This window comes from Pundamilia nyererei, unplaced genomic scaffold (assembly GCF_000239375.1).
Source record: "Pundamilia nyererei isolate P.nyererei 1_Seehausen unplaced genomic scaffold, PunNye1.0 scaffold00005, whole genome shotgun sequence".
Taxonomy (NCBI): Eukaryota; Metazoa; Chordata; class Actinopteri; order Cichliformes; family Cichlidae; genus Pundamilia; species Pundamilia nyererei.
Window position 1 is genome coordinate 4,503,859 of NW_005187406.1, and position 21,110 is coordinate 4,524,968.

Below are 21,110 nucleotides of genomic sequence, written 5' to 3' on the forward strand. Positions count from 1 at the left end.
GCAGACATGTCTTAAACACTTACTGTTACTAATTAATCACACATTTCATTCACTAGAAAAACTGTTTCTAGTTCATCCCTATACTTACACTTTAAATACAGGAACACTTTATTGAACATGGTGTTTTGTGTCTGTCCACAGAGGCAAGTATGGACTCTACCATGCAAAGAAAAGGTAGCACTTAATAAAACATGACATAGGGTGTAATTTCCCCAAAGTTTACTGTGTATTTCTGATACAATTTATCCAAAATTAAGTTGTCATTTTAATTAGCTTAAAATATTTACCAGGAAGTATACAAGAATGAGGGAGTAACAATTTGAGGTCTTACTGGTAAGAAGAAATAAAGTACTGTAAGCATTTGTAAAGGAAACCTTTGAATATTTTAATAAAGCAGACACAAATCATACAGTAAATAAATATGTTAGTAGTTCCTTTTTTCTCTTGCCTTACATTTTAACCACACAATAATTTTAAGGACGCAGGTTGTAATGCTGAGTGGACTAAGTGCTGTATCCTAAACCATAATTACACAATAAATTAAGCTGTGTGAGCAATATTATAAAGTGAACTAACCAGCCCACGACTGCAGAGTTGTAGCTCAAATTTAAGGCTCAATTTGATGAAAATTACAATAGAATTTAAATTTGTAGGCTGTATTATAAAGTTCTTCCAATTAAAAAGGGATTTTTTTTTTTGCTCCCAAGCTCAGATGGAAAACTGTCCAATAAAATATTTATTTTCCTTTTGCTAATCGTGACTATTAAAGAAGGGGACAATTTCTTATTTATTTCTTTATGAGTGCGCAATTAAAAACTCAGCATCTGTGGTGGCATGAGGGTGCATTGGTGTACATGGCATTAATGAGTAACTCTAACATCTTTGAAGGCACCATTATTCATGAATAATATATATACCGTTTTGGGGCACCATATGTTGTCATCTGGAAATTAAAGGCAATGCCAAACCATGCTGAGAATGTATAGTTCTGGAGCAAGAGTTGGGTGCTCAGCTTTCACACCTGTAACTCACACCTGTCACCCAGTAAAAAACGTGGACATTATGACTAAAAACAGGAGAAAAGAGGCCGTAAACTGTTAAGCAACTTCTCTCCTGAGTTCCCAAATGCTAACAGAGGGTTGTTAAAGGAAAATGTGATCACGTGTTCAAAGGGACTGTGTGTAAAACACAACAAAATAAAACACAAAACAAAAGAAATATCATTCTTACATTTGATTTGTTTGCTATTTTGAAAATCATTAAAGGTAGACTAGATTGCCTGGTGCTTGATTTTGTACACCTGAGGGAACAGAACTGGAAATAACTGAAGAGGTCTGGTCCAGTAATTGTGACCACATAATGTACCTGTGTTATCATGCCAGATGCGAATTTTCCAGACTTCTCCCATGTTGTCATCTGTCTCCACATGAAACTGATCCAGGCTGCCACGCTGGAAAGCTCCATCCCTCTGCAGATGGTGCGAGCCGCTCTTTTTCAGACCATACAAACTAATGCCAACATGTGCCGTAGTTCCTGAAGGGTAGCACCACAGAAACGATCACTTTCCATTTAATTTTAAAGCATTCAAACAGGATAATTCAGCCATTACATGTAATGTTTGGCTTTTCATTTTCTGTCTCTTTAATGTCTTGTCTTTGGCTGACCTGCCCCGGGCCTCCAGCCAGTCTTTACCAGCACTCTGTAGTGGTACAGCCCGGGTCGCCCACACAGTGGTACCTGAATCAGTCTCAGGCTGTCTAAGTGGTCCAGTTTATGGGCAATGAGCCCCACCAGCAAGTGAATCAAAACCAGGGCAGCACAGATAATCCCTACCACCATGTTCCTCACAGGTTCTCCTGACTGCAGATTTGAATAGGGGGAGAAGGAAAAGAGCAAAAATCATGCATTTACTTTATTTTAAAATATCTACATCTGCTGTAATCCTCTGTGTTCTCACGTACAGGTGGTAGCAAAACAACAGCCCCTGGATGAACAAACAAACTGGCCCCAAACATGGTGAGGTGCTGGGTGAGACATAGCGCTGTGCGGAGTGTGCTGCCCTCCAGTGGTTGAAGACCTTCCCGGCTCCAACGCCTCTCCTTCACATTGTAGTACTGGCACAGAGAGCTGAACACGCACACAGACACATTGACTGGACCGCCGTCGACCAGAGATGAACTCAGGTTGACAGAAAGAGGCGTATCTGTCCCATTCAGACTGTTGTAGAGGAAAATTAATTCATGTGAAGGTCATCTTTATTCATCAAAATGAGCAATTAGAGCAGTGAGTTGCAGAAGAGAGCCGTGACTCACAGGGGAGACAGAAAAATGGTTTCTTCCGAGGAGCTGGCCAGATGAGAGAGTGTAAGAGCCCACTCTCTCATCAGGGAATTCTGGGATGCATTGGTCCTCGGCACTGCAGAGCTTGCTTCAATCTTGACATGTCCTACAGGCAGTGGAGCTGCTCCTAGTGGTGGATATTGCAGTTTAAAAGCAGTAATTTTATTAATAATAGCACAAACATATATTGCAGGTTTAATAAATAATTATGTACAAGAGGCACTACATGGTTGGTCCTGAAAGACACCTCCTATCCTGAAATGTGTACACTCATGTTATTAGTACATTTATTAATGAAAATGCATTCATACTTTGTAAGTATAGTAGTCATTGCATTGTTCGGGACTGACATAAGTAACAGCAACACACTGATTATTTTTAAACAGTATTATTTTATTTATCTAAAAAGATAAAAAGCTATTCCCTGACTGTGATGTTTGCCCCCTGAGGTAGTCACTATGGACTGTAATAAACTAGAATCATGCACAACAGACGTACAGTGCTATTCTTTTTTTGTTTTGCATATTTGTCACACTTCAATGTTTCCAACAAATTTTAGCATTAGACAAAGATAACCTGTAAAAATACAAAATAGATGGGGTTTTTTTAAACTTTGTAAATCTACCTTGCCCTATTTGAAAAAGTGGTATGATGTGAGACATTCAGAAATGGAAGAAAGTTTGAATAGTGGTGAATGTTCTCAGGAATGGCCGATCTACTAAAATTAGTTCTAGAGCACATCACTGACTCATCCAGGAGTCACAAAAGAACCCAGAACAACATCTAGCAGCTGCAGGTCTCCGTTAAGGTCAGAGTTCAAGATTTAATAATAAGAAAGAGATGGGCAAAGATGGCATGGGAGAGGTCCATGGCAAAAACCATGGAAAACATCCTGATGATCCCCAAGACTTTTGGGGAAAATACAGTTGAACTTTTTGGAAGGTTTGATTCCTGTTGCATCTGTTTTCATTTCATAAAAGACCAGGTTTGGATAACTTCTTTCTCTTAATAAATGATATCATTATTTACTAAAGTAAAGACATAATTTAAATCTTTGTCTAATATTATGATTTGGCTTCTTATATGAAATGTACAGGTTTGATAAAATGTGTAATGTGTAAAAAATATTGTGTAAACCTGTATATTATTTAGCAGCCACCAGGAGGCTGCAAAAAATGTTTGGTCCTTTTGAAGTATATAAGAAAATTCCCTTGGCGTTGTATTCATTTTGGGTTATATGAATAAAATATTTAATCCATTTTATAAATTTAGGTCATAGTACCAGAAAGAATGAATATCCTGGCTAGAGTTAAACACTCTCACCCACATAGCAAAATTGGTATGGCCCGGATCTGTCCCACACAATGTGCTTACACATGGCCCACATACCGCAAAGCATGACGGCCCTTTGGTGGTTCAGATCTGGTTTGCCACAGGTGACCCACACATGGGCCAGCACAAGACCAGTTTCAGACACACTGGTGATCCTGTGCTGGCCCACCCTAACCCTAAGGATCTAGTTCTTAAATAGATCCTGTGCTGGATCTATTTAAGAACTAAATAGATATTAACCAGCAGTGCCGGCTTGATACCAGATCCAGGCCAGACCTGATAGTTAGCTAATAAGTGTATGATTTTTGCACTGAGATCCTGGCTACTAGCTCGGCACATCTGGTTTCAAAACACAAGAATAGTGATGATGACATTGCTCATCTCAAGGCTTCAGACTAGAGCACTTATTTACACCTATTTTTCCTGGTGTAAAAACATAAATGCATCCTGGTAATCAAGATAGCTAGTTAGCGCAAGCATTAGCTGATAGCTCCCCAGCTCACTCTTCTTTACCTGGTAAATGTATTTATTTATAAACAACAGCCCAGGATGTTAAACAGTTATATCAGCCTTGCGAATATTTTATGAAAAGAAGAGGTTAATGTTTTTGAAATCAGACCTAAAAAACTTCACAATGTTCTAAACTCAATATGAACTTTTGTAACTGTGTTTGCAAGAAAACCCCACAGAGCTCCATTAAGTATCAGGCTATAAAAGCAATGAGCTGTGATATGCTAAAGGACCCCATAGAGTTTAGGAACTGTGTATTGACTTAATAAGAGGCTTTAAACTAAGAAATAGTAGCTTTTGTGTTTATATTTGTAATGGGTATTTAGCTAAAAAGTCTACACTCATGAAAACAGAAACAAGAAACAAATCTGGAGCAGGACAGACCCAGAGTAAGAAAAAAATAAAGAAACTGTACCTGGCGCCAAGGTGAACTTGAAGGCAATATATAAACCTGCATTTTCATCCAGGCTATCTGGAACTTTTACTGTGAAGTTCAGCTGTCCTTTAGTCGGTAGTGTTACAGTAAGACATGTCCCATTCCCATCTTCACCTACTCTCTCATTTCCATGATCCAACGAGTACTTATTTGGCAGGGCGACCTGAATGGCTTGTTCAGGGTCCAAACCCACAACGGGTATGGGTTGACCCTGAGGAGTGCTAAGCTCCATGGCCACAAGAGTGGTGGAAATTGGAGGATTGGCTCCTTCCAGTAAAGCGTTGTCATCCAGTAGTTTATCCAAACCAAACAACACCTGCACCACCTCAGACTCTGTATTCTCCAGATGAGCTATCAGGGAGGAGGGCATAGTAAACTGACAATGATGAGAAGCCTTAGATTTGTCAGGAAATGATGACTGCCTCGTTATCTGGTTTGACTGGCAGAGGAGATCAGAAGGGTCTCCTTGGAAACCCACTGAGGTGATATAGTTGGTGGACAGCAAAAAAGGCACCTCGCCAGAAACATATGAACGCATCAGTGTGCGCATTAGAGCTCCAGCATGACTCAGTGCTGACAGGGAGATTACTGATGCTCCCTGCAGAGTTCCCGAGTAGGCTGGGTAAAAACCACTGGATGATTCAGACGCGGCTGCCAGAGTACTACCTGGAAACACATAGAATATGGTAAATTTGATGTCAGTACATGACTATTTCATGCAGGAGATGGTGGTTGGCCAGCACCTATAACATTAAGGATGTTTCTTCCTGTATCTGCGGCTGACAAAACGGCAGGATCCATCTCTTTCTCTATTACATGGATCATCTTCCCCACAGTTTCCAAAACGTTCTTCTGAGAGGTTTCACGTACCAACTCACTGGGAACAGCCTGGAATAAAGAAAACATGCAATGTCAATGCAAGCAAAAAGAAAAAGAAGACGACTATGCTTCTGTTGGGATTAAATAATTTGCAGTGCCTCAATAATTCTATGCTTTTTAATAATAAGTGTTATAAAGTTATATAGTGTAGTATTAAGTGGACACAGCCCTGAAAAATAAAGGCATTAGACCATGTGTCCTTGGAGAGTAGAAAGCTGCAGACTCCCACTCACGCTTGCCTGGGAAAATGTAGATAAGAGGGGACCATCTCTAGTGGAAAGTTACTGAGACGCTATTGTTTAGACTAGAATGAGAGAGCTTCTGTAATAAAACTGTCAGGGGCACACCACCATTTTGAGATCCACGGCAACATGTCATGCAGGACGCATCTCCCTTCTAGAAGTAATAAAGTGTTAAATGGTCTACTGAGCAGTGTTTTGTCTTCCATCGGATGCCTCTGAGGAATCAGTGTTGATATTTACACTTCACATAGTACATAAAACATAAAAGTCATGCTCTTGTTACTAAATCTATAATTATGATCCAGTAATATAATGTAAAAGGCTGAATTTCTGCATAATAAGTAGGTACGTAATTTTTTTTTTTGCATTGTAGTATTACTACTTTTGTCATGAACCCCCCACAGCAAGATACCGAAGCCCAAAGTTGCTCCATTTCACGTCTGTGAGCTAAATTAAGCTTGCAGTGGGGGAGTGAAACTGACCTTTTCCTTCAATTCTCTACCAGAAAGCCAAGTAAATTTTTCCAAAATGTCAAACTGTTGCTTCTTCCCCTCAAGCTCACAGTTTTTGTCTGGGCATTGTCTGTGGGTTCCTTACCACAGACTGCGACAGTGTCGCACTGATCTGATCAACATCTAGTAAGGTGGACACAGGGAGAGAGGCGAGAGCTTCTGTTACATTTCCTCGGATCTCCCTCCTATCCATGAGTTCCTCGGCAGTCCACTCAAAGTCCATCTGGTGAAAGGAGTGAAGTGCAGACTCAGGATTCAAAGTAACAAATAATAGTCAAGCTTTATTACAAAACTAGTAGCTACAGGCCAGAAAAGGAAATCAATAAGAGGTAATCCAAGTAAAATTGTTTTCCAAAAGGGAACCAATAGGACACAGGAATACAGAGATTTAATTTTCAAGAACATCGAAATACATAATGAGTGGCAGGGCAATCGGGATGTTGGGTACAAGACGGCATCAAGACACGATGTAAGACCATTCACCCAGGAGAGCTCAAAGCACCAGAGTCACATGATTGCCAAAGAAGAAAAGGAAATGAATGATCACTGAAACATGGATTAACTTGACAGAGGGAAAACACAGAAGGAAACACTGAGGGGACTAATAGAATTTTAATCTTATAATCTAAACTAAAACTCCAAAAAAAAGCTCAAGAAAGAATCTCTAATACCAAAATCCACAGACCATGACACATGCACTGGAATATGAACATTTTACATACACTACCTGATTGAGCTTGCTGGTGAGGGCAATGCAATACGGGATGATTTCTTGAGGGTTACCATGTTGGACCAAAGCCCACAGTTCAGTCTGGCTCTTGTTTCTGAGCCACTGACTGGCAGCTTCATTGACTGCAGGATTTTCCACTGTTAGTGTTCTTGGGAATGCAGAAATGCAGGGCCACATCAGTTCAGTGCATTAAACTTTACAGACACTGGTCCTGAGATGTATTATTCATAAAGAATTCTCTTAGATTTTAACTAACACGACTTCTCACCTGTTCAAAGCCACAGACTTTGCCCCAGAATGGTTCTCTACAAGCAGAATGACTCTGATAACTGACACGGTTTCTCTTTGTCCAGGACTTCCCACTGGGACCAGCGTGCTGAACGTTGACCGTGTCCCCCTTGGAAGAAAAATTCAGACAATCCAAAGTATAACTTTGTGTTATGAAAGGCTTAATTTTAAAGGAATAACTAAGCCTGCATGTACTTGGATGTCTATTAATAACTGCAAGCTGAGGCCATTTACCTATAGAGTGTGAGCACAGGGCACACAGTGCTAATGAGCTGACATAATGCCACCTGGAAGGTATAGATCAACTGAGAGACTCTGCTTTTATCATCTTGCCATCCTATCCCAGAGAGAGCAGATGTTAGACACAACCATAAACAACAACGTACATTAAAGTCCAGCTGTGTGATTTTAACTTGTTTCATTAAATTTGTCAGCTGGGTTGAAAAGTGTGGAAAAAAAACAAACATTTACACTTTTAACCTGTCAGATGAAAACATCAATGCAAATTAGATTGTGTAGCCCTGTCGTTTTATAACTTAGTGATACCTGAACAGTTGTAGGTGACCTTTGTCTCCAGTAGTTGTATGTCTGACTCTGGACTCAGATCACACAGGCCGCCATGTGGTGGATTGTTTGTTTGTATCATCAAGACGGCACTGCCCCGTTCCCCACTGTGAGGCTGGGCTACATCTAGGGCAAAGTAATAACTCTGTCCTGGCTGAAGGATGCCTGATCGCACCACCAAGCGAGAATATTTCCCTTTAGTGGTGACCTCATCAAGGACAAGGGACAGACCACTTTGGTCATGAGCTCTCCATTTGTACTGTAGAAGACACGTTCATGAATCACAGTAGTAACAAAATATATAGGCATATTTATATATTTCCCAATTTAAAAATAATCAGCCAGTCATTACTTTAATTCATCTACTAAAGAAATAATTAAATACAACCTCACACAATATTTCTTTTGCATTTAATTTGACAATAGTTACCTGTGCCTGGTCATCACATTGTCCACAACGTCCAGAAAGGATAACGGGGGCGTTGTAACTGATGTGGTTAGCAGATGAGCGAACAGAACAGGATACACAATCTATAGTCACAGGAAGCAAGTGAGCGTCACTGACAGTTACCTGAAAGAAATAAGACATAAGACAAGGTTTGATGGTCATTCAGCCCAGTAGCTTCTTCCCTCAGTGACAAGTTCATCCATACCTGCTTATATCTCCAAAATCATCTGATTGCAAGCAATATTCAACATAACTCCATACCGTTTGGTTAACAGAGGAAGGTTTCCTTCCTTCCTTGTGCACAGTAAGGGTGAAAATGTAGATTGTGCCAGGGTGTAGATGATTGCTTTGTATAGTCATCCTACTGCTGGTCCACCCGATGGGCTGCTTTACAAAAGAGGACTCTTTGGAGTTCTGCAAATTGTTGTTATAGTTAGACGCACGATCTGATATCCTCGTGTTGGTGTTGTTCCCAGATCATCATACTAAATGTTGTTCCAGGATCAACATTGCAAGTGACCAATCAGATTGTTGTGACGTCATACTTTTGCGACTTCGGGAAAAACCGGCGTAAAACAAAAAACTGTACTTAAGCTGCGAGAAACCACCTCTGTCCGCCGATCAACGGACCCTAACCCTAACCCTAACCCTTTAATAAACAGTAAGCAGAATTGATATTGTCCTTGCAACATTGGAATTTCATAAATGCACGAATGGCTTGGTGCACAAAAGAATAACGTCACAACAATGTGATTGGTCACTTGCAATGTTGAACCTGGAACAACATTTTCATGATGGTCTGGGAACAACACCAACACGAGGATATCAGATCATCCATAGTTAGACACAGAATGAATGCAATACAATAGAAATCTTAAACATACAAAGCTGCCTACCACTGCCATGCAGCTCCAGTGATACTGAAGGGCATCTTCTACTCCTGGCTCAATATCAGGGTCATAAGAGTCAGACCCATCAAGGACAAGGTTGTTTAAGCTGGACCACCATCTGTGGGAGCCTCCCTTGATGAGAGCTACTAATGGTGAGTGGACCACTGTGATGTTAGTCTTCAGTTTGAGGAGGATGGGAGTTTCCTGGAATGAAAGTGTGAATACCAGGCAGTAGCTCCCTACATTAAGCACATGCTTTGGGATTGAGAGAAAGGGTGTTGCATCCTCCAGATTTTGGAGAATGACTTTGTTTCCAGAAATATCAGTGTTGCCATAGGTACAGTCTGACTCGGTGAATACCTCCCACAGATAGAGAGTCTTGTAAGAAGAGCAATTAATATTCACACTTGCTTCAAAGAAACTTGTTCTAGACCTAAATATAGTAGACTGGCTTTGGACCAGGGAGGCCTGTGGGCTGGAACATTGAAGATCCTCCACCTCTATGTGTAGCTGTGAGGACACATTGCTGACACTGTTGAAAACTGTGACCATAACTTTGTATTTGCCGGTGTTATAATAAGTGTGGTTAACTGCACTTGACTCTGTCACTAATAATTCCTTGGACTCTCCAAAGTCCCACACATATTTAATATTGCTTCCTTTGCCCACCGTTGCAGAAAATCGGACAGGATGTTCAACAAATATTTTCTTTGAATGACAGACGAGCTTTACTTTCCTAACAGGCCACTCGACTGTAGCAGTCAGGTTTACTGTCTGAGAGCATTGTCCATTGCTGGCTGACACACTAACAAACAATGAACCATTATCCAAGGGAGTAAAGATGACTTCTTTTCCCATGAGCCAAGTGGGCCTTGACCTTTCCAAGTGAAACATCCAGGTGTAGTTGACTGGAAATCCACTTTGAACCTCTGCTTTGAATTGGGTTCCTTTCTGAGCTTCTAGAGTAGTAGAACAACAGTTTACAAGTTGCAAACCTTGAACTTGCTCAGTGATTAGAATGCTAGAGGACACCTCTGCACTACTGACCTGGTTGAAAGCTTGAACTGTAACTATGTGTCTCCCGACTGGAAGACTTGATGTGGTGTATTGGCCCTCAAAAATATCATGACTTAGAGTCCAGTGTTTGTTTTGGAAAGTTATAAGAAAGCTTACATTGCTTCCTTTGGAGATTGTTGGAATAAATGTTACTTGTTTGTTACTACAGAAGGAGGACTTGCTATTGCCCAGCACAAGACCTTTGATTGCATCCTGGACTCTGACATTGTGTGAAACCATCTGCCAACTTATCTCATTGGAAACATTCAGATACACCTGGTAGGTGCCTGCATGTGGAAATCTGTAGATAAATGTTTGACTGGTTGAGGTGAAAATGTTCTGTTTAGCAGTTCTAGCTTTCCAGTCCCAATGCAGATCATTACCCTTGTGAATAAACCCATGAAAGGAAAGAGTAGCACTTGCATTGACATAAAATGGATGTGTCTTGTTGTCAATTTGAAAGTCTACATCTTGGACTTCTTCCTGAACCAAAAACGGTTTGGTGTTGTTACTCTGGCTAACAGCGTTCCAAACTACAACTGTGACAAGATAAGAACCCAGACTTGGAAAAGTGTAAAGCAGAAAAGGTTCCTGTGTCTGAAGGGGTAAAAGGTTAGCATTCATATGCCAAAGATATTGTAAGTCTGATCCGGTATCCACAAAAACAGAGATATTCACTACTTTCTTCCATGCCACAAAGTTTGACTGTACTGTTATGACTGCATTTTTTACACGTTCAACTACTACTAAAGAAACACTCTTGGTAACCTCACCCAACACATTGGAGGCTCTAAGCTGAACTGAAAGATTACCAGGTGTTCCAGGTAACAAATGAAAAAATTCTCCTTCACCTGCAATTTGTTGGGTTGTTTCACTCTGTCTGGCAAGCCAATGGAAAGTAATGTTGGAGCCTTTGGTGACTGAAGTAGTAAACAACACTTCCTCATGAGTTGGTATATATTTCTCATTTATCAGGCTTTGACATTCAATCTGAAGTCCCTCTATTCTTTCAAATGCCTCAATTAAAATATCTGCCTCTCTTTTACTCAATAGATTCTGTGCTATAGCGCTTACTCGATACACTCCTGGTCTCGGGAAAGCAAATCTGAACTCATGAGTTCCCTGTCTGGTTAAAGATATGCCTTCTACTGTCCAAAAGTAGCTGGCACTGCTAATTCCAGCACTGCTAACTGCTGTGATGACAGTTTCCTCTCCTACCACAGAATAAGGGTGGCTGGTGTGAAGTGAAAGATCTGAAACAGGGAGTAATACGTTCACTGTGAGGGTTGTAGAGTCCCGGCTAACAGCGTTAAATGCTATTGCAGTGACTGTGAACTGACCCAACAAAGTAAAGACATGTGAGACGTTATGTTTCTGCTCCGCTGGTGACCCATCTCCAAAGTTCCACAGCACTGACACATTGGTGCCAGCACAACTGGCAATCCAAAATGATGCTACTGTATTGACAATCAGTGCATCACTTTGGCTATTGTGCCTAATAGAAAGTCCGCTCACTGGTTTTTGAATGGTAATGTTAACTTTGGCTGTTTTGCTGCTGACTTTGTTACTTGCTGTTACTGACACCTCTTCAACACCTTCATCTCCAAAGACAAAACATCTCTCAGAGTTTTCAGTTACAGCAGCAACATCATAGGAGTTACTAAACCATTTGAACTGGTAACCCATCATCTGTTCAGGGGACACTAACACACCAAAGCATATTTGTTCACCAACTGCCACCACATTCTTTGAGCGTTGCATCACAACATTCGTTATCAGACTTTGAACACAGACACTCGTATTAAATGAGGTACGTGTGAAAGAACTAAACACAGTCAGGTTAACATGAAAAATACCATGGCTTGGAAATATATGCATGGCTGTGGACTGTCCTATCACTACAGTTACATTTGAGTCTTTAAACAGCCAATGGAAAGTCAGACTGGATACGTTTCCATTCACCAGAGCTGTAAACTGCGTGTCTTTTCCACTCATGATGCATTCTGTCGGGAGAACACCTCTAATAGTCAAAGCATAGACCTCAACAATGATAGACTGAAAAGCTTTGCTGATAGAATTATAGACAGTCACTTTTACTGTATAGTTCCCTGGAAACTTATAGATGTGTGAGATGGAACTATCTGTAAGATTCTCCTGCTGGGACCCATCACCAAAGTCAAAATCCCAGAGGAGGTCAGTACCAATAGAAACCTCAGCTTTGAAATCTGTAGCAGAGCCAACTTCACTTGATCTGCTGCTGGAGACAGTTAATCCAGAGATTTTCTCCATAACTACCACCACGTGCCAGGCACTAATGGATGAAACTGTGTTATTAGCCAGTACTGTGATGTTGTATACTCCTGCAGATCCAAACCTACGGCCAGTTCTAGCGTGGATGCTTTGGACAGCTTTAGAACCATCTCCAAAGTCCCATGTGTAGAAGACAACAAAAGCGGAGGGTTCGGTGGAAGCTTCCAGGTCGAAAGTCTGGTTGACAACAGGCACCAAAGTGGAAGGGGAAATGAAGAGGCTGATTAACAGAGGGCGGACATTTATCTTCATGGATGTTTCAGTGTTGTCATATTGATTGGAGACTTGAACGTGGAGTGTGTAGTCCTCTGGAATAAACACAGAAAATGAATTTTGCTTTATTGTACTGAATACTATAAGTGCATAGCAGTCAACCACAGTGTCATTTGTGGTACTTCCTACTAAAGATTTAAGAAAATTTCAAAAATATTATCCTTTCTAAAGTGGTTAAAAAAAAAATGAATCTCCAAGAAACAAATGGTTTAAAATATCTACATATATGATTCTGGGGTCTTTGCCAAAAAGGCAACAAAGAGAAAATGTAAAAGTTAAATTAAATTAACTAAAAGTTAATTTAATGTTTGCTTAACTGGCTGTTTAAAGCACCATTAAACTCATATTAATTACCTTTTTGGCCAGCGTTTGTTGGAGAAACTAATTGTAAACATAACACTGCTCTACTGCGAACACATAAAGTCGATATGCTGAAGGAGTTTGCAATCATTTGCCTCATTACACATCAAGCAGACATATAGGAACATTAGTATTTAGCATCTGGTTTGGTTTTAACCAAAATGTGCAGCACTCCCAAATGCTCCAATATGTCCTCCAGACTTTCTAACAGTGTTGATGCTTGGTAGGTAGAATACAGTGGGTTTAGTGGAGTTAGTTGCTAAAATCAGCTGTTTTGTAAAGAAATAGGAAGGTCTGATTAAAAGTGGCAGTGAACCAAAACATTAAAGACATGGGATGTAAAGTTAAAATAGTGAAAAATATTACAATAATCAGCAGTGTCAATAATTTAAGTCTTCTGTGTGTGTTTACCTGGGATCCGATAGCTGTAGTTTACCGAGTCCTGGATATACATTTGCTTCTCTCTTCTTGCCACATGTGCTTCCATGGCCTGACATGGAGCAGGCTGCGTGTGGATGACACTGCTACTGCCATCCCCAAAATCCCATCTAAGTGACAAGTTGCATGAAAAGCATACAAAAAGAGCTTTATGAGTGCATTTTCAGTGTGAGACTTTCTTGTCAATAAAAAATTCAATAAAAGTCTTGGGAGAGATGGCTACAGAAGTCCTTACCTAAAGGTAACTGGAAGGGAGATATCAACTCTGACCCTCACAGTGTAGAGGTGAGTAACATCCACAGCCACAACCTCACTGACTGACAGGAACTCTGGGTCAGCTAGCAGCGTGATTTCATCTGCAGTCAGGAGGATTTGCTGGCTCTGCGAGCTCACGGGGTTGGATGCTGTCACCTACAGATAGTTCACTGATTACTAAAACTGCTTTTTCAACCCTTTTTTCTATTAACTGTAATCATGAAATTTCTATTTGTTATATTTGCCAAATAATATAAAACAACTAATATCTGAGCATAGTGCACTTTTTTTTTTTTTTTTTTTTTTTTACCAGCAGCTTATACTCAGCAGGTTTCTTGAACATTACGCTGTAAGATCTCCCTTCATAGGCAAACTCTTTCAGGTCGTCAATCACCCATGAGAATTTTACTGAAGAGCCGCTCTCCACTGTGGCTGTAAATGACTACAAAATAAAACATAAAAAAATGTCATTACATTAAACTAAGGTAACTAACATTACTTTCATATCCATGTTTAACTGTGATTGCAACTCTTACTGAAACACTAACTAAATGTAATACAAAATAGTCAATGGCCTCCAATTTAAGCACTTAAGACGGCTCAACCACAAGTGGTCCAGTCAACCACAAATATTTGATGGGGCTTTCCATACAGCTACTGAAATACAACTGATATGCAAGATATAAAGAAGATGCACTGACACACTGTACTCCAGGTACAGAAGCACACTCACAGACACACCAAGAAACCCCAGGTTAAGATTAAGCAAGGGAATCAAGTCAGTCAGTGATGTGTCAGCCTGAAACACTGTGGTGATGAACAAAGCAATGTGACCAGTGCAGAGGGCTTTCAGCAGCTGATGAAGTATGGATTCAAATATGAATCTTTGGTCCTATGCATATCTTGGACTTGATGAAATATTACACCAATGATCCACTGGAATTGTAAATTAATGTAGATAAGAAACGTACTGTACTTATCAACTTTATGTTACGTGTAAAGGTTCTTTAGGTATTCCTGCTATGAATTCTTGAAGTTATACTTGCAAATTTAACATTTTTTGCTAAAAACAAACAAAACCAAAAAAATCTGACAAAAAAAACAAACCTCTGGAAAAGTTTTTAAGTTGACAATTTGATTTCTCTGTAGTAAGAAATAAATAAATCTAAAATTGCCAGTGGTTGGAGTTATGTAGTATATTAGCTCTTTCCTGTGTTGGCCATCACACACACATGCAACCCTTATTTGGATAGACGGTTAAAATGATGGATGGATGGATGATTATGAATTATCATCTGGGGAACATGTGTGTCCTCCAGAACTTGGATAACAATTCATCTAGTTGTTATTAATTTCTTTTGGTTGCATTCAAACTGGCATAACAATTAACATAAACTGCTATTTTGAGACTCACACAAGCTATTTCGTTAAAATATATTGTTAAAAAAAACTTAGCATCTTTGTCACTGTTTCCTTTTTGGTGGTCTCACCTGTGATGTATCTACAAGCATCCTCAGGCATCCATGTGGCTCAACACTAAGCCCCGTCACAGGCTCGTAGCCACAAACCTTCACGCTCAAACTCTGAAAACTTTGCACATCCATCACACTGATGTTCAGGATTTGAATTCCAGGTGATGATAAGACCAGCGTCGCAGATGAAAACCAGGTATGCTGGGATTGCTTCCTACAGCCAAGTAAAGACTGAAACATGTTTTCAGGACAGGATGGAAGAAACGGAACTCCAGTCTGGAGCACCGGGGCTGACCATGAGCTGCTGGCTTTTTCTCCAAACAGGGCCTTGAGAATAATGACAGTTGGGGCATTGATTTGGACATGAATCTGGTTCTTATCATCTGGGAGTGGGTGAATGACCTCAAGTTGGAATTTAGACCTAAGACTGGGATTAGGGCCTGTAGTAAGGGGCCTAATACCACTGACAGTGGCTGTCTCTGTCGGAGTATAGTCAAAGATGTCTTCATGCTCCGTAGCTCTGTGAAGGGTGTCCACATAAAGCATCCTTAGATTACACACAACTCCATCCACCCACTTGCTTCCTTGGGGCAGTAAAGTAACTCCTTCCAACCAGCCTCCCCACTCCATCCCCCTGAAGGACAGGTAACTTTGGCTCCAGGGAGAGTTTCGAGAGGCTTCACTGTTTAGGCAATGTAGAAATGTTCCAGAGTCAAGAGTGTGCTGTATAGCCACAATATCATCAGGGTAAACCACGATGGCTCGCTCTAAGAGGGACAGCTATTGAAAAAACGAACATGATAATGTGTAAAGAATTATTGTGGCATACGTTTTAAAAGGTGCATTTTCCAAAAAGGTTGCAAGATAATCAACAAACCCTTATGGTGTTTAGCTCGAAGGTGGGGTTTATTTTCAGAGGCAGGTCTGCCACCACGTGATAGAACGGTGGTAAGTCGGAGTATCTTGGGGGTAAGGCAAAGCCCCGATTTCTGATGGCAGAGTCGTAGGTGCTGCATGGACTGGTGGTGAGCATGCATGCCTCCAGTAGATGGCACCAGTGCTGCCCTGTGCTGCAGCCCCCTGTAGTGTTACACAGCGGTACTGCTGAGCAGCAGCTGAATGGATTAAGGAGAGAGCTGCAGCCTGACAAATAAAAAAGCAGATTATTACCTACAGTATCAGACAAATACATCCTACACCTCCTTCCCATTAGCACCTACTCAGCTCGACTCAACTTGACTCGGTTTTTAGCGTTTTCTATCAGGTGGTAACTTGGTTAGTAGTTGTACCTAGTCAGCCTGGGTTCCCATCAAGCTGAGTCAAGCAGAAAATGTGATGTCGATAGACTGCGTGCCATCACTGAGAGTGATGTCACTGAATAACCCAAGAGCCTGCATCCTTTTCTGACTCTCTTCTTTTATACTAAGTCTTACGAAAGGCCATAGAGTGACCAGCAGGTATACATCACCTCAGTGTCCTCCAGTTTGTGTTGTGTTTGTGTTGCATACAAATGACACACACTGCACACTGGGCCTTCCTATAACTATCCCACCCACATTGAGGTGGTACTAAATTGTATTGAAAAATATCCCAAACTGAGTTGAGTGGATCTGAGCCAAGTAGGTGCTATAAAAAATTAGGCTTTAGTCACAGCTGTTTCAGTACCTGGAGGTACCAAGTGGTAGTTAGGGTTGCAGTAGGGCCGAAGTATCTGGACACGAGCCAGAGAGGACACAGGACTGGGCTGGACCACCAGTTCCACTGATAGCAACTGACCTGCATGACTGAACCACAAGCCTGGGAAAAGCTGCATCTGTGGGAGACATGGGAGCCTACTTATATACAAAAGTTGTGAGTGTTTCATCCTCTGCTTTCCCTAGTTTGGAATCACATAGCAGCCGTTCATCTTATAATATCCTATGATTCCTTGAGTCAGGAGTCAGTGATTAAGCACAATACTTTACCTCTGCTGTGTGCCGTCCGATGTCTGGAACACTGGGAAGAAGCTGCACGTGGGTTTCCGCATATATGCCGGTCATGAGAGCCAATCCAATGAGGTAACTGTCTATCGATGGTAAAGGCGCTACAGGAAGATGAATAAAACAAAATCACCTCAGTCTATTTCAAATGACATTTTTTATATATTTGACCTGACCCATTGAGGCATGGACTGCACTAACAACAGATCCTTCAAGTCCTGTAAGTTGAGAGCTGGGGGCCTTCATGGTATCCCACAGATGCACAATTACACTGAGATTTGGAGAACTTGGAGGCCGAGTCAACACCTCAATCTTGCTGTCGTACTCAAACCATTCCTGCTTTTCTTTCCAAGCTCCTTAGACCAGTCAAGAAATACTATTTCCATGAAATGCTGTGCATGGCTGGCAATAATGCTTAGGTAGGTGTTCCGTGTCAAAATAACATCCACATGGATCCACAAGGATTTCCAACAGAACGTTACCAAAAGCTTCACATTGCCTTCGTCAGCTTGCCTTCAACCCATATTGCATCCTGGTGCCAGGAGTTCCCCAGGTACGCGATGAACACATTAGTCCCTAATATATCCCACCCACTAACAATGTCATGATGATGAGAATAATCAGTGTTATTCACTTCACCTGTCAGTGGTCATAATGGCATGCTTGGTCTGTGTATATATTTGGCTTTGCCAAATTATCAGCATGTTCAGTCGAGCTGTGTTTTTCTGTTTCCAGAGCTTGAGCTTTGCTTGCCCTCTGCTTTTGTTTGTTTGCCAGCTTGCCTGCCACCTGAACATCCTACCATACTGCCTGCGTTCAGTTCTTCTTCCTGATTTCACATTCATGCGTGTTTCTGGTGTCATTTAATGAAACAAAAATCTCACCATTTACTTCCATTTCACAGATGAAATGGTATTGTCCTGCACACTGGGCCTTCCTCCACCTTCCCAGTGTTCCCAGTGCCATCTGAGTGCACTCCCCTGGACTATCATCATCTTTGTCCCGCCATATTGGACTTTGTGACTGAACAACCCCTTCCTGGTCAGAGTCCTGCAGCCATACCCACACAGTGGTTTTCCTAAAATACAAAATGTTACACATTCTGTGTTAAAGATTAAAAACAGGCTGAAGAAGCATCTCCTCCTGAGAACCAGGGTCATCATTTGTCCTCTGCAGTAGACACACAAATCACAAAAAAACAGAAAGTTCTCAGGAGAATATGAAATGAATGACTGTGTATATTGTTTGTCAGACTCACAGTGGAAAGGCATGAAGAAAGAAACTTTGAAGTTCTAGGCTGTCAGCAGCTGCTAAGTCCCCTCCCAAGGTTGTTCTGCATGAAGCCCGTGCTTCAAACCATGACACTGCCATCTCTGACAGCCAATAGCATCGTAGGCTGGTCAGGTGAACCTGACTGCCTTGCGGGCAGGGAATGTTCTCTGGAAAGCAACAGCAAAACTTAGCGAACCACATGCAAGGAGTGCTTTCTTACATAACTCATGTGAATCACATCAGTGATTAGCTTTAAATCCAGCTGAACAAAGACACATTTGACAGAATCACATTTCAGCTTTTAGGTTTAACCTTGACGTTGTGTTTGTGAGACTTCAAAGCACCTGCTGCTCTTATCAGGAAATTTGAGCTACAGCACTGGTTTTAGGAGAGAAGCGCTACATGCTCCATGTGTAATGTTCTGTATGAAATACAGTCAATTTAGTGGGACAAACATTCCTCTTTAAAAGTTCTCTGTTACAAGTAAAATGCACACATTCAAACTGTGACAAGATCATCAGAAAAACTTTAAACTATGAAAAATTGAAGTATCCATTAATAATAATAATAATGGATTGCATTTATACAGCGCTTTTCGAGACCCTCAAAGCGCTTTTACAATTCCACTATTCATTCACACACTGGCAGAGGCAGCTACAGTTGTAGCCACAGTTGCCCTGGGGCAGACTGACAGAGGCGAGGCTGCCATATCGCGCCATCGGCCCCTCTGGCCATCACCAGTAGGCGGTAGGCGAAGTGTCTTGCCCAAGGACACAACGACCGAGACTGTCTGAGCCGGGGGTCAAACCAGCAACCTTCCGATTACAAGACGAACTGCCAACTCTTGAGCCACGATCGCCCCATTAGTCTCTTTTTACTCCTTTACTCTTTTTAGTCTCTTCTATCCTTTTTACTGGGCTGACACACATCATAATTCTTAATCTGAAAGGTAAGTACAAATGTCATATTAACATGCAAACCATAAAGATTTAAGATTTCCCTCTGAACTGCAATTGACTTACAAAATCAAATAAAAAGTAATTTTTACCTCATAATTGCACTCAGGTACAGGATCTTCTTTGCACTCAAAAATTATTATTTTATAGGCCTTATTACCATGAAGCGTTAATTTTAAATAAAATGCAGCTGAAATATATAAAATCAACAGTTTATTTATTGATAAAATTACCAAATATATGGTTGGTATAAATTCAATGGATACTTTTCAAACAAATTTCATTTGATCAGCTTCCATTAAAGTTAATATTTGAAATACTTGCATTTCCTAAGTAACAAATTATATGGGGAAGAAATGCATGTAATTTCATATTTAAAGTGAACATTACATTTTGGACATTTTTTTCTTTGTTGAGTGCAGTCGCACAGAAGGAAGCCTCACGTATTAAGTAGATCCTCTTGGGATTAAACCAGGAATCAAATATTCAAACTGCTACAATGTCGAGATTTTGGGAAAAAAGTTAAATAGTTGGTAAAAGCTGGTAAATATAATATAATATTGTTCAACCCTTCAGTGATTAAAAATGTATCATTATCAACAAGAATTTCTTGAAATACATCAGTGAAACTGTTGTTATTACCAGACTTTAGTCTGGTAATTATTATTAAACACCAATAAAGTTGGTGTTTAATAATAATGATTTTTTTTAGACTTACAGGAGGTGGAAGGTAATAGTTACATTGTGATAGCAGAATTTAATTTTGAAAGTCTGTCGTTTTAACACATGCTCATAAACTCCTAAATAATGGAGCACTATCATTTGATGAAGAAGGAAGTTTTATTTTGAAAAACCAAAAACCATAGCTTTAAAGCATCTACAAAAATATTTCATATTTTGAAAAAAAAAAGGTTAGTTTAAAGAACACTTTTTGATTGGCTGGTACAAAACTAAACACAATGTCATCTGTCTTCTTCAAAAATATATGTTTAAGTTATTTTCTATTACATTTAAGTATATTGCACTTTGTCTTTAACTCGGTTTAACTCACTTTAATAAACACCAACATTATTAAGCTTTATTAAAGCTTTCTGAACTTTCTTGCAGTTTGTTAATGTGCTGACAAAATTTGTCCACAAAAGGCCACCAAGCTGGCAAAGTCCTCGCTAAGTAAGCACGCATTTCCAGGACTACGTTTCTGCCGCACACACAAGGTGAAAATAGGAGTCACATTCTCTTTAACATTAAACAAACAGCAACATATACAATAAAAGCCATAATGCACAATCCTTGCTGTATACTGACAACACATGTAAAGTGGATGAAGAGTGCTACAACAATACTGTCGTATTCTGTGATCTCATCTTCAAATGTAACCAGACGTTTTCTGAATTTTGAAATTATTTTGAAATGTTGAAGCTGATACTGCAGTTTTTCCAGAACACAGCTTTTCTTTTCCATTTAGTAACCTGGTACAAACTTAAGATTCTCACCTCCAGCAGTTGTGATCAAAACCATGCAAATAATCCAGGGTAGAGAGTGTTTCTGCGGCACAAGCGTGGCTCTCAT

General features: G+C 40.4%; 1 protein-coding gene across 1 annotated transcript in view; it reads right to left on the reverse strand.

The window, feature by feature from the left end:
- pkd1b (polycystic kidney disease 1b) overlaps positions 1-21,110 on the reverse strand; it is a 31,837-nt gene extending 10,727 nt beyond the window's left edge. Inside the window, exons 1-23 of the mRNA XM_005721845.1 lie at positions 21,035-21,110; positions 18,572-18,752; positions 18,198-18,391; positions 17,299-17,417; positions 17,000-17,147; positions 16,212-16,477; positions 15,353-16,114; positions 14,173-14,304; positions 13,843-13,988; positions 13,581-13,717; positions 9,177-12,844; positions 8,263-8,403; positions 7,815-8,091; positions 7,503-7,605; positions 7,249-7,377; positions 6,978-7,128; positions 6,336-6,473; positions 5,361-5,505; positions 4,597-5,283; positions 2,313-2,466; positions 1,962-2,127; positions 1,665-1,860; positions 1,366-1,533 (exon numbers count right to left, since the gene is read on the reverse strand). Of these exons, the coding sequence (XP_005721902.1) occupies positions 1,366-1,533; positions 1,665-1,860; positions 1,962-2,127; positions 2,313-2,466; positions 4,597-5,283; positions 5,361-5,505; positions 6,336-6,473; positions 6,978-7,128; positions 7,249-7,377; positions 7,503-7,605; positions 7,815-8,091; positions 8,263-8,403; positions 9,177-12,844; positions 13,581-13,717; positions 13,843-13,988; positions 14,173-14,304; positions 15,353-16,114; positions 16,212-16,477; positions 17,000-17,147; positions 17,299-17,417; positions 18,198-18,391; positions 18,572-18,752; positions 21,035-21,110 (8,284 nt within the window). The remainder of the gene's footprint in view (positions 1-1,365; positions 1,534-1,664; positions 1,861-1,961; positions 2,128-2,312; positions 2,467-4,596; positions 5,284-5,360; positions 5,506-6,335; positions 6,474-6,977; positions 7,129-7,248; positions 7,378-7,502; positions 7,606-7,814; positions 8,092-8,262; positions 8,404-9,176; positions 12,845-13,580; positions 13,718-13,842; positions 13,989-14,172; positions 14,305-15,352; positions 16,115-16,211; positions 16,478-16,999; positions 17,148-17,298; positions 17,418-18,197; positions 18,392-18,571; positions 18,753-21,034) is intronic.